The sequence below is a fragment of the Strix aluco genome, chromosome 13 (genome assembly GCF_031877795.1).
Source record: "Strix aluco isolate bStrAlu1 chromosome 13, bStrAlu1.hap1, whole genome shotgun sequence".
NCBI classification, from domain to species: domain Eukaryota; kingdom Metazoa; phylum Chordata; class Aves; order Strigiformes; family Strigidae; genus Strix; species Strix aluco.
Genome location: NC_133943.1, coordinates 11,928,391 through 11,944,462, shown reverse-complemented (window position 1 = coordinate 11,944,462; position 16,072 = coordinate 11,928,391). Strand labels below are relative to the sequence as shown.

Sequence of the window (16,072 nt, the reverse complement as noted above, 5' to 3'; positions counted from 1 at the left end):
AATAGGGTAATTGAAGGCGTAGCATCCTAGACGTGAAGAGCACACTACATGGGATAAAGCAATACTGCAGGCTTCTGTTGCTCCACATCTTTCCTCCAACCTTCCGTAATCCTCTCTGCCCCCACCTTTCTAAATAGCTTTGTGTTGAAGTTTTATTTTAGGAGGTAGGTATTAATGTGGGATTGTCAGTTTGCTTGACTGCCCTGGAGCCTTTAACATTTTTGCTGATTAACCTTGGAGACTGAGCATGCAAATGAGTGACTTCCATGCTCGTTAACAGGTCTTTGAATGTCAACAAGTTTGGGAGAAGAGAAGAATGATCAGGATAAACTTTTGTCTAGGTCATTCTGTGCTTTCTTTCTTTCCTCTGTTGCATATAGGTAGGTTATGGGGAGGGTTGTTTAGTCATAGAAAGTAGGAGTTTTCCACATCCTTCTCTCATTACAATCTGGTGTGGGACTCGCTGCACTCCATAAAATCCAGCATTTGCTTTTGTGTTTGGTCTAAGAGGTTGTCTCTGCTGCTGTGGTAGCTGAAGCTGTAAATGCTGTCTCGAGCTGAATTTCCACCCATATCCACTTTTAGCTCAGATTAAACTAAGTCTTAAAATATCGTTTTGCTACCCAGAGAGGGCATTGTGGTGGGCAGGGGCTTGTTTGAAGGTTAAGCACGCTGGCACTGGTCATATGCAATGGAGATGGAGCAGCTCAAAGCACTGCAGTCACTAGTTGCTAGTTGAACCTCTCAGCATAGGTCACACCTCCTCTGCCTTAGAAGCAAAAGAACATGCTTTTTCTTGAGGTGGTTACAAGAGGCGGTCCAAGGTAGGACAAGCAGTTAAGGACAGGTGGATTGTACTTAATGAGGTTAGTCTCGAGCAAAGGTAAAGTCATCTTTGCCTTTTGTCTTATTTGGAAAGGAGTGCAACAGGCTCTGGCAGATTTGTTGGATGATGTTGTTGTCCACGGTGTTGATCATTAGTGTCCTCCTGATCTTTAGCTAAAGGAAAATCCTCTTATAGTAAAATGCAAATAGTGTAGCAGTTACTTTGTCTTCCACAAGTAACTGGAAATAACAAAGTAGTTTGTCATATTAGGAAAGTGAGACTGAATAGTGATGTTTTGTATATGGTTATTATGTAAGAAGTCCTACTGTAATGGACAGACTTTTTTCTGCACACCGAAAACAGTGCTCACAAAGCATGTTGCTTTTCATAGGATGATGGAGTCTTTGTAAACGTAGGGGTCTAGTTTAGGATTAACAGACCTTCTGCAGTCCATATGGCATCTCCTCTTCTATTTTCTGAAAAAGCATTTGTACCTCAAGAGCCAGTATGCTGTGTTTTCTGGGGGCCTTTCTACAACATCATAGTCAAACATCCATGACTTCTGCAGCAGAAGGAGACTTTTACAACTCCGTTTTAGGAGAGCAGAGGAAAAGCTTTGTAGACCTCCAGAGCAAAAACCGCTTTGTGGTTGGCAAGAAAAAGGAAAATTTCTATCATTTGTATAAAATGCTATTGTTAACCTCTCATTTGGTTTTCCAAGTCATAGGATTTTGGATGCTGAGTGCTAGGTATTCACTCTGGGTTTACAGGAACAACAGACTAGTTAAATATTCCATGGTAACAAAGGCAGTGACAACTGCAAATCTTGAGTTCAGCTTCTGTGGGTCCTCACACTGAACAGATAACCTGGTCACTTTAAAAATTGCCAAGTCCATGGAGGGATAGGATGCAGGCTCAGATGATTGTGATACCGTGCTTTCTTTTTTTCTCCACATCCCCCCACCCTGTTTAAGAAGATGAGTAATGGAGAACAGCAAATATAAATGAAGAGGGTATACAGAGAAGCTCTTTTACCAACCAGATTTTAAAAAAAATTTTTATCTAAGAAGCTTGTCTAGACAGGCATCTATTTTAATGACATGCAAAGCAGAATAGTACATGAATACTTCATTAGTAAAAAGACTTGTCATCTTTGAACCTTGATGTAATGTTTCTTGGAAGCTGTTACCTTATTGCAATATTAGATCCAAGTTTTACAGAATTATATAGAAGTGGCAGTACATATGGTATCACTAACACGACAACTCCCAAGCATTAATACATAAATGACTTTCTCTTTCAAACCTCATTTGGATAAAAAACGACTTGCCGATGAATCGGTGTGTTCTAGAGTGGCAAAAGCCTGCAAGGAAAGGGATGCGTAAACTTGCCGTAAAGGATGCCATGACTGGGTGCATGGTTAACCAGCCTCTAAAACCCATGGTTGTGGTTAAAATTCACCATCTTCTTGCATTGTTTAGTTTATAGTTGTTATTCATAGTCCTGGTCTAGTAACTGACAGTCCTTAGCCACACTGGATTACAGGTATGTACTAGCCAAGTGGGTGTCTTTGCCCCATCCAAAGCAGATGAAAAGCCAACAAGCTGCATAGACTGCAGGTATTTGTGCTCTAGTAAAACTGCATTAAGGAAGAATTAGCTCTGTTCTGTAAGCTACGCCGCTATCAAGTTTTGAGCTTTCTGGTTTAGGTCCCCTCTTCTCTGGCTTCCCCTCCTTCTCTGGCAGACGAGCACCGTGGGGCTGCAGATCCCAGTCCTTCTGACAAGATCGCCACTGCCGTTGTTGGCACTAGTGAGGATTTTTAAGAGGAATTTTTAATGGATTTAGTTCATGGCCCTGACCCTCCCTTTCCCATAAGCATTCTCCTTCCTACATCGTTCTCCGTCACCACCCATCCCTCCTCCTGTGGCAGATAATCCCTCTCCTCTCCCTGCCCTGCTCTCCCACAGCCAGCACAGCAGGAACGGTAAGGGATGCACACCTACTAACTGCAGCTAAAATTTGAAGAAAAGTGCCTTGCTTATCTAATGCAGAAATTTCTGTCTTTCAGAAGACTGTGTTAATCTTAATTATCTTTCACCTTCAGCCTAGTTAATTAGTGCTAATGAATTAACTGATGCTGGTGCTCTGCTATGATAAAGGGAGAGGATCAGTTTGTATATCTGCACCAGCCTTTTCCCAGAATAAACTCCCCCTGCTCCTTCTCTGCCCCCCTCTCCAAAATCCAACCCAAAACAAAAGGTTTCTGACAAACATAGGTAGCAGTGGCATGGAGGCAGACTGGCTTTCAGTTACAGCACAGGATCGAGACATACCTCAGACGCAGTGAGGATGGCACATCCCTCTTAGCCAGCAGATTAGTGCAGAAGGAGCTGCAGAAACCCCTTGGCTTGCTTTGTGGTTCAGATGCATCTCAGTTTCTTTGGCAGGTGAGTGCAGGCAATGCCATCTTAGAATGCAAGCTTGGCTCTTTGCAGTGTTGCTGCTCTCTGGTTTCTGTAGGTACTGGGCACCGCTGATCTGGTGATAGCGGTTTGAGTTTTCCTCCCCTGTGCCAGCGTGCAGGCGTGAGTTGCAAAACTGGTTTTAAGAATGGTTTACTCATGAGATCGCTAGCTTGATTCACAAACCTGCCCCGCACTGGGGTGAGGTGTGCTTAGTTTGAAGCAGGATGACTTGGATATACATGGGGATCTTTGGCTAGATCCTCCCAACTGAGATTTGCTCTTTAAAGTATTATTACAGCAAAAGCAGCTAGTTAGAATCATTCAGGTTGGAAGGGACCTCAAGAGTCTGTGTAGCAAATACTCTGCTGCAAGCTTGTCTCGGGTTATTGCCTTGCAGAGCCTTTTCAGACAGCTGAATGTACATTATTTTATCAGCAATCTTGCAGCCTGGGTGAGCCGGGTTTTCTAAAGAACATCCAAGCGTGGAGATGAGCATGAGCAGTGCAGTAGCTGATTCAGTGAACCAGCTACAAGGTGGTTCTCCCGCCAGAGAGCGGGGTGAGAGGATTACAAAGTCAGTGGAAGAGTGTCTTAGTTTTCTCCTTCTTTCCCTTGTTGTAATGCACTAAGCACAATTCCAGTCAGTCTTGTGCCAGTTGCCACAAGCAGGAGTGAGCTGGTCTCCACTCACCAAGCAGCTCCTGAAGCACTGGGATCTCCTGCTGGCTCTGGGAGTTGTTCTCCTTTGTGGAATTGAGCCAGACCAATAATGTTCCCATAATGGAAGAGCTGTTTTACAGTGAATTTGAAATGAGAATTATTAAATGCTTAACACTTACTATCTACAAAACCCATTCTTTAAGGAGCTGGAGTAAGTTTATTATAAAGGAAGGCTGAAGATGAGAGCAGAGCTGTATTGTGTAAGCAGTTGTGCTGTGGCTTAGGAGACAAGTTTATACCTTTATAAAGGCTTTGTACAATAGCTTTATGGTAGTTTAAATTTGCATAATGCATGGAAGTTTAGTGTGGGAGAAGCATGGGAAGGGGCTTATATATGTGGTTTATTATCAAGTGCTTCATCCATATCATTAATCGTTATAGCCTCGTCATTGTTCTCTGTACATGGTGCAAGGCACAGGCTTGCACGAGTACTCCCGTATGTTGCCCCCCTGAAAATGGGAGAGCTACGGTTGTTAGCTGCAGCATTAAGCCATTTCAGTCATTATTAAGTTATATGGGATTTAACGTTAAAGCTTTTTTTCTATTAACTCCTTGCAGGTTGTGGTGGTTGTGAGTTGGAACAAACCACTCCTGTGTTTCTACTTGTTTGATTGTACTTGTCTCAATCCTGTTCACGTACTGGGCAAAACCACCCTTCACCACTCTCGTGTGCTGTTGATGTCAGTACACATTTTTTTTTCTTACAAGATCCTGTGTTTCCCAGCTGTGACCTGGAATCAGCAACTAATAAAGATGAAGAGATAGATCAGCTTTTCTGCCGCAGTCATTGCTCTCTAGGAATTGCTGTACTGTAGGACCCAGAAGACGACCTGCTTGTTTTCTGATGCTCATAACGAGTTTCAGGCATTAGTGACCTATATTGGATTCACACCAATAGTCTACAGGTGAAAGCTCTACTATTGCCAATTTATTCAGCAATCCAGGCTCAACTTGGGTTTGGAATGGAGTTTTTCAGTAAGAAAAACAAATGAACCAGCTGTTTCTTGGGCAAATGTGTTATACACAGACACTTAAGCCTCTTAAATTAGCTAGTCTCATTGCAATGCTAGATTTTGTTTTGTGTGATCTTAATTTCTCTTCCTGCAGCAAGTCTGTCTGGGGGTAGGGAAGAAGAGATGGAAATCTGCTCAGTTCTTAAGTTTTGGGCGTTTCTGAGCAATACTTCTCAAAACTGCTCAAAATCTTAAAGAAATAGAAGGCACATCATGAGCAGAAAACAAAAAAATTGCTGCTTTTTCTGAAGAGAGAATGGTATGCAGCTTTAATGCCAAAATGGCATTAAAATACATTAAAACTTTTTATGTTTTTAAATGACTGTGGTCATATATGCCTGATTTCAATAACTTGCAAAAGTTCACCTTCATGTCATTTAGGTCTCTTAAATTGTTAATCCTTTAAATGTGCAGAAGGACAGGTCAGTCTGAACTCTGAACTGCTTAGGGGTGGAAACAGTATCTCAACCAGCCCTTTTTTTTAGTGCTTTCCCTTACCAATTCAGAGAAATATTTCCAACCTAATAATATTAGTAAAACAAAGTTTTTATGGCCTGCAAGGCAATTAATTTCAAAATGTTCCAGTTCCGTATGCTTGCTGATCACATCTGCATCTTTTTCCACCCAAAACTGTCAAGCTGTCTCCTACCTGGTTAACAACCAACAGGGAGCTCTGCCCTGTAGCTCCTTGCAGAATTCCTCAGTCTTCAAGCTGATGCTACTTTTGAAATATTAAAATACTCCTGTCTGCTGTGGTTCTAGCATTGTATCTTCTGTTCCATATGACTTGAATCAAGCCTATAAAGTTAACTCCATAACTGTGGTGCAGCATCGATACTGCTTGACAGTCTTTAACTGGGAAATTTTCAGAATATTGAGTCAGTCAGTGCACTCAAAAGCACTCTTTAGATTACATGCCATGGCACCTTAATTCTGAATGGTAGAAAGTTGGAGAGGATTAGGGTTTGGATGGGTAGGTTCGTTTGTTGATTGGTTCTATCATTGGCTTCCTCAAAGGCAGTTCTTCATGTTGCTACCAGGATGTTTTGTGTCCAAGTTTATTAAAGTCATGTCAACATCTAGAGGAGGATTTAAATACACAAAAAGAATACTCAAGTATATGAAGTATTGATAACCTTAACTTGTCCTCTCCTCAATATTGTCGTAAGGTCTTTTTATAACATCTTGATCTTTCATGTCCAGTACAGAATCCTCCACCTAGACTTGTGTGCCTGCCACCCATCCTCTCTGATGCTTTCTTCCTGACATCTGTCCCTTTTACGTAGTTTCTTGGTATGATCCAGCAGTGAAAATTCAAAGTACTGACTCACCCTCTAGGCTTTGGCATCTGAACTTGGTCTGGTTGCCTAATGCAGCGTCCAGCTGCAGGATTTGGGGAAGGAAGGGGAAGCAGGGAAGGGGAAAGCTGTCTAAGTGGGACTGGCAAGGGCTGTCCTCATGCAGCTCCGAGCACCCTGACTGCCAGGCTGGGCACAGGGCTGCCTGTCTGAACTGCAAAACCTATGTTTGCATTGCTTTTTCCTTCTCTGGTTTAAGGAAGGCTGCATCCTTCCTATGCTGTAACTGGATGGTGAGGACCCTAGTTGCCTAGGTAACAGAGAAACCTAAAAAAAAAAACCACCACAGGTTTTTTCTTTTTTGCACTGTGTTTTCTCATAAAAGCTTGACATTCTTTTAGTGCCCCTTTCTGCTGAATAACTTGTGTGGCCTAATCTGATGTATCTTGCAGGGAGGATCAGAAACATGGTTTTCAATTATAACAGCAAAATTATGAAGGGTTTTGTAGTTTGGATGTTTAATTTCCTGCATGCTTTGCACTGCATAAGGGACGCTGCAGCGAATGCCTTGGTGAAGAGCTGCCATCTGGCTGGTGAGATAGGCCTTGCCGTGGTGGCTGTGGGCAATTCGACCACTTTCTCTCTTCCTCTCCGATAACTTGTATTTGCCAATATCACTTAAAATAGCTCCACACTCATCATGCCTTCTGTTTAACACATTCAGCCATTGTTTCACTTTTGAACTCCAACCCCTTCACGTTCTGCCTTTGAATTTGTTGCCATTTACAACATCTTGAAGGTTGTAGCAGAGACTGACCGTCTCCAAAGATCACTTAACCAAAAGCCTCATAAAGCCCGGAGGGCATCAGCTGGCTAAAGGGGACCAGGGTGTGTGTGCACAGCTCTGTCTCTTTGGAGGTGAGGACCAACACCTCCTCGGCTCCTCCTTGGAGCTCTGGCTTGGCCTTTGGCAGGCGTGGTGTGCCAGTAAGGAGGTGGTACCACCATAAAGTCTCTTCTGCTTGCAATAGTTGTTGTCTTCTGTGCTTTAACCAATATATCCAGTCTTGAAAACCATTGAGTGGTAGGTAACGGGCCTTGAGAGTCTTAGGGACGTTTCTGCCAGTATGAGTGGAAGAATGGGATTACTCGTAAGGTTTATGGTAACCATTATAAACAGTTTCTTAGCCTGGGATGGGACTGTGCAGTGTTTATTTCCAAGAGGTTTCCTCTAGTGCGTCTTTTTTTTTCTTGTTTTTTTTTCTTCTTTTTAAAAAGACAGACCTCCAAGTTAGCTGCTGTTTCAGAAGGTTTTTTTAATATTGCTTATCTGATTATGATTAAGCAATCCGGTGTTTATAGCATATGCTTTGACCTTGATGTTAGTTCAGCTGGGCAAGGATATAAATGATGAAGAAATTCCTTAGCAAGCTTACCCCATGCTATTTAAAATTAACTCTTTGATATGCTATTCTAAAGTAGGAGCATTCTTTTTAAGATACATGGCTTTTAAAGAAAGGTGCAGGTTTAGCTGCCCTGGCTAAATTTAAGGGCTGTTGAAGTTCGGATTCTTCTTCTTTTTTAGCAGCAAACTGCATCTACTTGTTTCTATGAACCGTGAACCAGAATTCAGTGCTGTGACATTTACTAAATAGATCAGGTGTACAGAATGAAATGAACATTGTAAAACAACACTGAAGTATGGGAACTTCAGGCTTTAGTCTGTGAATCAGAGAGTACCATGAAGGGTACGGATCCAATACAGTTTTGATAAAAGCTGCTTTGCTCTGAGATTCATAAATAATACAAGACTGTAGTGAGTGGTATAACTATGTTTTTCTGGATTTCCTTTTTTGTTTTGTTTTCTCAATAAATCTCAGGACATAGCTGCCCTGGTGCTACCTGTATAAACAGAAAAGCCTCAAAAAGCAGCTGCAGCTAAGACATTGGTCTTTTAGCCAAAGACTTCCTCTGTGTGTTTCCATCAACGCAATTATCCTTTAAAAAGGGGGCCTTCTGTCTGAAAGAAAGAAGATTTCCAGCACAAGATGCTGCTGTCACATGGAATGAGTGACACAGTATATCCCCAAGTTACAATTTTATATTGTGGTAATTTTGCTGATCAAACAGCAAAGTTTAAGACAACTCACTGTCAGCATGAAAAAACCTCCAACTAAAAAAAACCGCCCTTAGTTTCTAACAAGGAGCAGTTGGATGTTCTGTGCAGAACTGCCGAGTCAAAGAGTTTTTTAAATATTCTGTAGCTCAAGGACTTGGCTCCTCTTCAAACATTTCCAACTACAAAAGGATGGGTGATCTTGCAAGTGAATGTGCCCCCTCTAGGGGCAAAAACGCAGAACTTTATTACAGCAGGTAAATTCAAAAAGGGAGAAGCATTTGCTTGGGAGTGTGAATGTCTGGGTTTTTTTTAGCCACAGTGAGAAGGGATTTCTGCTGTGATTTAGGATGCAGCTTCCTCAGCATCTTGGTTTCCTGGCTTGCTGCAAGAGGTGATGCGTGCTGTATGCAGCAGGGCTCTCCTTTCAGCCTTCTCTTGCTGCAACTCTTTGAAAAATGTGCTGCTGTTTTTCCAGGGTAGTTCTTGAAATATCTTTATAGAGTGAGTCTCATACTGTGAAAAAAGTCAGCTTATATTTGTTACTTCAGTAAGTGTTACAATTCTTGAGCCGTTCCATGCGTGTTGTACCATTTCAGTAGGAAGGAATGTCGTGTGCAAGGCAGCACGCTGCTGCCTGGTTGTCTTTAACACAAACACCCAGATTATCCTGAGGAATCTCTCAGGAGTCTGGGGAAATAAAAATTACTCCTGAAACTTCAGAGTTTTGAATATGGGAGTTACAGATCCCATGCAAATATAAAGTATGTGCTGGGTGTCATTGCTTTGGTGGTGACATCGTGCTCCGTACGGAGCCACAGAGTTGTCTGACTTGGGTGGTCGTGTGTGTTTGTTCTGGCAGTGCTCACTAAAACATGGGTCCTATATGAAACTATTTCAGCAATTTTTAAATGTTTGACAAGTTACAAAATCTTTCTTTCACAGGGGTCTTTTGCCTTTGGTCTTTGCCATTTTGTCTTTTCACAGCTTTTGTCTTTTCACAGGGTTTGGGATTGTGTAGTTCATCCAAGTAGCATTTTCTGGGTGCACATGTGCCCTGAACCTCAGGCTGTGCTGCCAGAGAAGTACTCCTCTTTTAAATGGCTCGTGGGGAGAACATCATCCTCCCTCATCTCTTCCTGCTGCTTTTGAAGTTTATCCTGGTTTATCTGGAGGGAGGGGTGCATTTGGCTTTTAGAAGGTGCTTGTAACTCAACCCCAAGTTTCCATATGAAAACAAAGTGAAGCAATTTTTAATGAAAACTTGAGATTGTTGTATCGATCCTTTAAAGCCTGAATTCAGACCTCACCGCTCAGATGGTTTAACAGTAGGGTAAATGCTTCCGAGCGTGACCACTTCAGTGTTAAATGTGAAATGCATTCATACTCATGCTTTCCCCTTTTATCTCCTAAAGGTGCTCTTACAGAGTGTTACGATGAACTGGGCAACCGGTACCAGCTTCCTGTCTACTGCCTCGCCCCGCCTATCAACATGATAGAGGAGAAGGGTGACCTGGAGACTCTGGATATTCCGGATCCCCCACCCAATTCAGGGCACGAATGCCAGCTTCGTTTGCGCCTGTCCACAGGCAAAGACCTCAAACTCATGGTCCGCAGCATGGACACGGTGTACCACATGAAGAGGCGGCTGCACGCGGTGGAGGGGGTGGAGCCAGGCAGCCAGCGCTGGTTCTTCTCAGGCAGGCCGCTGGCAGACAAAATGAAACTGGAGGAGCTGAAAATCCCAAAGGACTATGTGGTGCAAGTCATCGTGAGCCAGCCCTTAGCAAATCCCACCCCGGTGGAAAACTGATTTCTGCTTGTTTATTGATTCTTCTTTCCTCCGTCTCTGTCATGGGGTTTGTTTTCACTGCCCTCTCTTCTTTCGGTTTGTCCTGCTAATGGATTGGTTCCAAAAATTGACCAGCAAAAATTCCATCTGTGATGGAGATCTGCAAAAACAAAACATAAAAATGTAAACTGGCCTTTGGGGTTTGCCTGATCATCATATTTAACACAACAGCAGGCAGCACAGGGCAAGGGCAAAGGAAGGGAGAGGGAAGGGGAAGGGAAAAGGAAGGAGGTATAAAGAGGGAGGGAAGAGATTGTCGTTCACTTAAACAATACAAATATGTAATGATTCTTAAAACTGTAGGTGGTGTCCTGATCCATGGAGCCAGAGCAACAGAGAGCACTTTTTTTATTAAATAAAACTAATCAATTTATAAAATTTCATATCAGCACCACATACAGTTCGTGCAAGAATCACAGCTGCTCTGGGTCGGTCCCGCGCTGCCTGTTCACGGGGATCCTTTCTGGTTTGACCTAACTCACGTGCTTTGCCCAGGCACGGCCGGCCCTGGGTAGCGGAGCTGCGCTGGGGGCTCGGTCTCAGTCCCATGCAGGCAGCTCTCGGTGATCCTCAGACCAAGCAATTGTACATTCCAAGATGGCAACACAGTCCTGTGCCATTGCTGGCTCCCGAGCTGGGAACACAGCCCACCGGAGCCTTAGGCAATAACTTAGTCAATGTATACTCTCATGTACTGTACTGTAAACTTACTTGCTACAAGACTGACTTAGCCTGAAGTTTACTGGCTGACTGGCACCTGAGTACGTGCCTGCTGAATTAATATATATCACTCAGATCATGAAAACAAGCTTTGATCAGGCTAGCTAAGGTGAGTGATGCTCTGGTCTGTGCTTAAGCGTTAAGTGCATCACCTTTGTCAAATGGCACCAGTGTAATAGGTCCAGGTTAAACTGCAGTTACACCCAGATGCAATGGATTGCAACTTCCCCTGCTCAGTTCCTAGAGGGCACAAAGCATGGAAGATGGTAAGGAGGATACAACAGCACATGGTTTTCAGCTTTTTGTGTGAGTGTCATCTGAAGCAGCGGCCAGTCTTCTAGCTCTGGTGACTCCCCAGCCAGGGCAACTGGAGGTACCTTCACTGGCACCCACCCACAGCCCAGAGCGTGATGGTGGTGTTTCACAGCCAGTGCTTTCCCTTCAGAATGTAAGAGGAGCCCTTTCAGCAAATGACAAATCCTTTTGTAGTCTCAAAAATCTGAATCAGAGCATATTGGGGGGAGAGGGGGGGGAATCTAATTGTTTGTTTCCTCAGTTAGAGATGCTCTCTGTGTTCCTTTGGCTGCTCTGCACCCCTGTCTGGTAATGCCTTTGTGTGAGATCAAATGCCCTGTTCCTTTTAAATGTGATTTCTAGTTTGCTTGTTTTTTCAGCCATCATTGAAATGACCTCACTTCTTCCCAAGTCGAATGTGCTATTCAGGTATGAATAGCGTATTTTTATTGCTTTCTGTCTTCCTTCTTTGAATCAATGATCTAAAGCTACAGTTGTTCCAGCTCTTTCTCGTCTGCTAGTGAAACTGGTGGGTTACACTGACAATTTTAAACTTGTTACTTTGCTCCTTCACTAATTCCACAGAATTCAGTTTCTTGGACTCGAAGGGAGTTCTTGCTCCGTGAGCATCAGCATAGAGCCAGAATGAGCAGAGGTCACTTGTAGAACAAGATGAGTCTTTCCCAGCAGGTGGAAGCAGGCACAGAATTTGCATTGATGGTTGGAAACAGATCCACAGTTTATATGCATTTCCCATCCCACCTGAAGTAAATATATCTTTCTTTTTGGTCCCCGTGTTGTATTAAGCCTATGGTTTTTTGGCAGCTCCTTTAGCCCTAATTTGGTACAGGATGAATGAAGTGCAGTGGCAGAGCTGTATAAAGGAAAATTAGTTCCCTGTTCTCCTAAACACCAAAGTGACTTGGTTTTCTTTTTTCTTTTTTTTTCTTTTTAAAGGTGAAATCAAAGCTGATAAATACTAATCTATAAAAAAAGTTTTCTATTGTGGAGTTTTTTAAAGGCAGATATGATTTACTATACTGGGTTTTTGCAGACAGATCTTTTGCATTCCAGAGGGGAAAAAAATACTTGATATATAAACAACTAAAAAATCTCTCGGGTTTTCCCTGGGCAAAGGATGGTTTCGTGCCAGGAAGACACTACTTGTCTTGTAAGGGATAACTTACATCTCTGTATAAATGGTCTTTACAATGTCATTTCCCTGCAGTCTGTTCTGGAAGCGGGGAAATCATGATAGATTAAGGAGGAGCAAACCAGGGTGACAGTTCTGTAACTGTGAACACTAAAACACTACTCTTTTTTTTTTTTTTTGTATGATACATTTTGTTGATTTTTTTTTTTTCTATTTTTGATTCAGGCCATTGTTACCATGTACTGTCTTTGAGATTACAGTGTGTAGAGTCTGGGAGAGCTCCTTCTTTCCCTCTCCCCCCGCTCAGCTGTAAAAGGTTCAGTTTTATTATGCCATAATAGATGACCATGTTTTATACTAATTGCTTTTATGTTGGGGAGCAAGGTGATGATCTGAAGGCCACGTCATGAGTGGACTTTCAGTAGAACAGAGAATTGGTTCATGAAAATACTCTTTAACAGAGTATTTTCTCTGTTAACTCTTTAACAGAGTATTTTCAGCCCTTAAGCATGTATCTAAAACAAAAAATTCAATGGTAAAGTGCTTTTATAGGTGAAAATGAAGACTCTTCAAGATCTTTTGTATAAAATGACAGGTGTACTGAGCACATACCCTGCTGGAAACAAATTTTACAAGATTTAGGAAAGAATTCTAAGTTTCAAAATATATATTAAAAAAAATAAGCATACAGTATGTTGACTGACATATCCCATGTATACAATTAGAAGTTGCAATATACATTGAGAGAACAGTCATTTCTGTCTCTGAAATGCCTTGTCTTTGTCCTGTGAGATGGTCTTTGGTGCAAAGGCCAGTGCAGGGGACCAGGCTGGGGCTCCAGTGCGACTTGTGCAGGCTCCTGGGGCAGAGCAGGGCTCCCCACATGCCTGGAGGAGGGAGGGAGGGAAGGTTTGTCTAATTGCAGAGCAGAGTAGGCATGGCTGAAGTGAGACTAACCACGTACTAAACAGCTGTGTAGCTGGCAGCCCCAGTGAGGACTGGTGCAGGTCTGCACGGTGGACACCAGTGGCTGCTCATGGGGAGAAGGGATAGAAGCACGCCGGTGTGTGCATCTTTGTTTTGCAGCGTGAGCATGTGTTGACCTTGCAGCTCGACACCGCTGGACACGGGGCCTGGGCTGGGTTTTGGCATGCCAGTTGGCGTGCTGCCCTGCACTGTGTGGTGTCTTGGGTATAATTGAAGCAATGCAACAGGTTTTTTAATGTACACAGCCATGAACTGCAATGCCAAGTACAGACAAGTGAGGAGTAATAGGATTTTTTATTTGTTAAACCCATCAGCCCTTTGTGTCATTCCTGATTATCTCTGGCTATGAACTGATGCTAGTAGACAACATTTTTACCACGTTAGTGACAGGTTGGTTGGACATGATTCAGATTTTTATACTCTTTATTGTTGCTTCTGTCTGACCCAGAAGCAATAACCTAGTGAAAGTCCACACTCCTGAACAGCTTGAAGGGCAGAGAGGCATGAACATGTGTAGTCTGCTGGGGCAAGGGAGCTCCAGAAAAGCCGCAGGTGCTGTAGGTACGTTGCTCCATGTGCTACAGAAGGATGCTCAGGGTCGTCTTCCACAACCAAGTGACAGCTGCTCCTTCAGAGCATCCAGCTCCCAAAAGTTTCATTGACTACCTTGGCTCTTTGTGCGTCACAGTTTATTGGTGTCCTCTGCAGAAAACACAGCTTGGAATAGCTGCACTGAGAGAACTTTTTTATAGTTTTCTGAAGGCCTCTGCTTCTCTGGATCTGGGAAATACTTTGGAAAACTAAATGATGTGAGTCAGCAGTGTAATAAGTTGGGTTTTTAATAGACCCCAATGCTAAAAGCAGTAATAATAACAAAAAAACCTCACCCCAGAAGCAACCAAACAAAACCCAGCTTCTCACCTTTCACAGAAAGTTCCAAAGTTGCTTTGGGGAGAAGAGGAAAGAGGAGTTCATTGGAGCAACAAGGCAACATATGGCAATGTGCATAACCTTTGGTAAAGCAGATGGCCGGTTGATAAAATATTGCTGTAGTATGACATGCTTCTGCATATATATCCATTGTTAGTAAATAATGTAAAAACTTAAAAACTATTAAAAAAAAATCTTTGTTACAACAGTGGGATGCTTTTAGCCATGGCGTTTTGAAAGCATTTTCACTGTGTAAGTGTTGACGAACTGAATGCTATATGTTTCTCCATTTCTATCTTCAGAAGCATAAGTGGTAGCTACATTTCTGATTCTTGATCTATATTTTACAAATGCTTTTCTATGTCATTGTACATACATCCAAGACCCTGCACCTTATGCAGACAATGTTTACATTACAAAAAAAAAAGTTCGCTTTTTCACTGCGCTGCTCAGATCCTGTTATGTTGAAAAGAAAGTAGTCTCTGTTAGAAAAAGGGGCTTTTTTTTCCTTTGCCCTTCACCACTTCCCCCATAATTCTGACTCCCTCCTGGATGACAGCTGGCAGCTCTTGGACAGCTTGCGCTCTCCTGGAGTAGGATGTAGAGGTATTTGAGAAAGGCGTTTTCAAAAACTTGCTTTGGGTGGGGGGATGAGCTTCATATGCTCTGCAACTTTCTTGGAAAAAGAAAAAAATCTGCTTCAAACCCACTAGATGTTGGTGGTCTGCCTTGCAAGTTAACTGATCGAGGAAGCTTTGGAGTTCAACTTCCCAGCAACCGTGCTTCTGTCTTCTCCCAAAGGAGATGAATGTCCTGCAATTGTTTCTGCAGCTACAAACACTTCTGTTGGTTAATGACTGTATATACAAGTCTGCCTGCTTTAAGACTTTTCTTTTCATAAAGTGTTTTTGATTGCTCTGTTCTGCAAATGGCTCTCCTCTTCTGTATCTCATCCGCTTAGATACTCCGTAGCTGAGTGTGTGTTGCTCTTGTTCATAGGAGATGGAGCTATAGCTCTCCTTCAAAGGGAGATACATGTCACTGAGCCTACAAAAGTCAAATGGTTGGAAGATGTGATGTTTTAACCAGCGGGCTTCTTACTGTGGACTTTGAGACTTTTAATAAATACGTCCACTGGACTCTCTGTGAAAAAGCATGTTCCTGCCCTCAAAGCAGGACCACTTGTTGGGTATTTATCCGGTAGAACTCTGTATTTGTATATTTTACAGATGAAGACCATTCGATCAGCCATGGGGCAAATAGAGAACTTAAAATCCTGACTCCTGCCTTAAAACTTTTAGTTCATCTTGAGCTCCAAAAATTCTGCACCTGCTTGTTCCCAAGTCCCTTTTTTCTTTAGGAAATTTGAGTCCAGTCAAAGGCTGGAGACAATTTAAGGAAATTTTAAAACAAATTTTAGCTGATGGCTTTATTAAAATAACTAACCAGTCTTGTATTAAAAACCCTATTTGTGCCTCTTTTAAGTCCAGGGAATGTTTAAAAAGTGGAGGTGGCTTTTGAGCAATGATTGAAACGACTGCATTAGCTGGCAATTTGTAAGACCCTTGCTTTCATATGCTCTGAGCAAGAGACTTCGGTTTGTGTCCTCTCTGCCTCATGGTAATGGCTTTCAAAGATGGCTGGTACCATCAAATTTGTACTTCTTGAATAAATATCTTCATTTTTATGGTAAAA

General features: G+C 42.6%; 1 protein-coding gene across 6 annotated transcripts in view; it reads left to right on the top strand.

The window, feature by feature from the left end:
- UBTD2 (ubiquitin domain containing 2) overlaps positions 1 to 16,072 on the top strand; it is a 60,737-nt gene extending 44,665 nt beyond the window's left edge. For 3 of the 6 annotated variants that reach the window (XM_074838683.1, XM_074838686.1, XM_074838687.1), the window contains one exon: positions 9,857 to 16,072. In XM_074838683.1, the coding sequence (XP_074694784.1) occupies positions 9,857 to 10,254 (398 nt within the window). In that variant the 3' untranslated portion in view covers positions 10,255 to 16,072. The remainder of the gene's footprint in view (positions 1 to 9,856) is intronic. The other 3 variants (XR_012625007.1, XR_012625006.1, XM_074838685.1) reach the window with 3 other exon arrangements.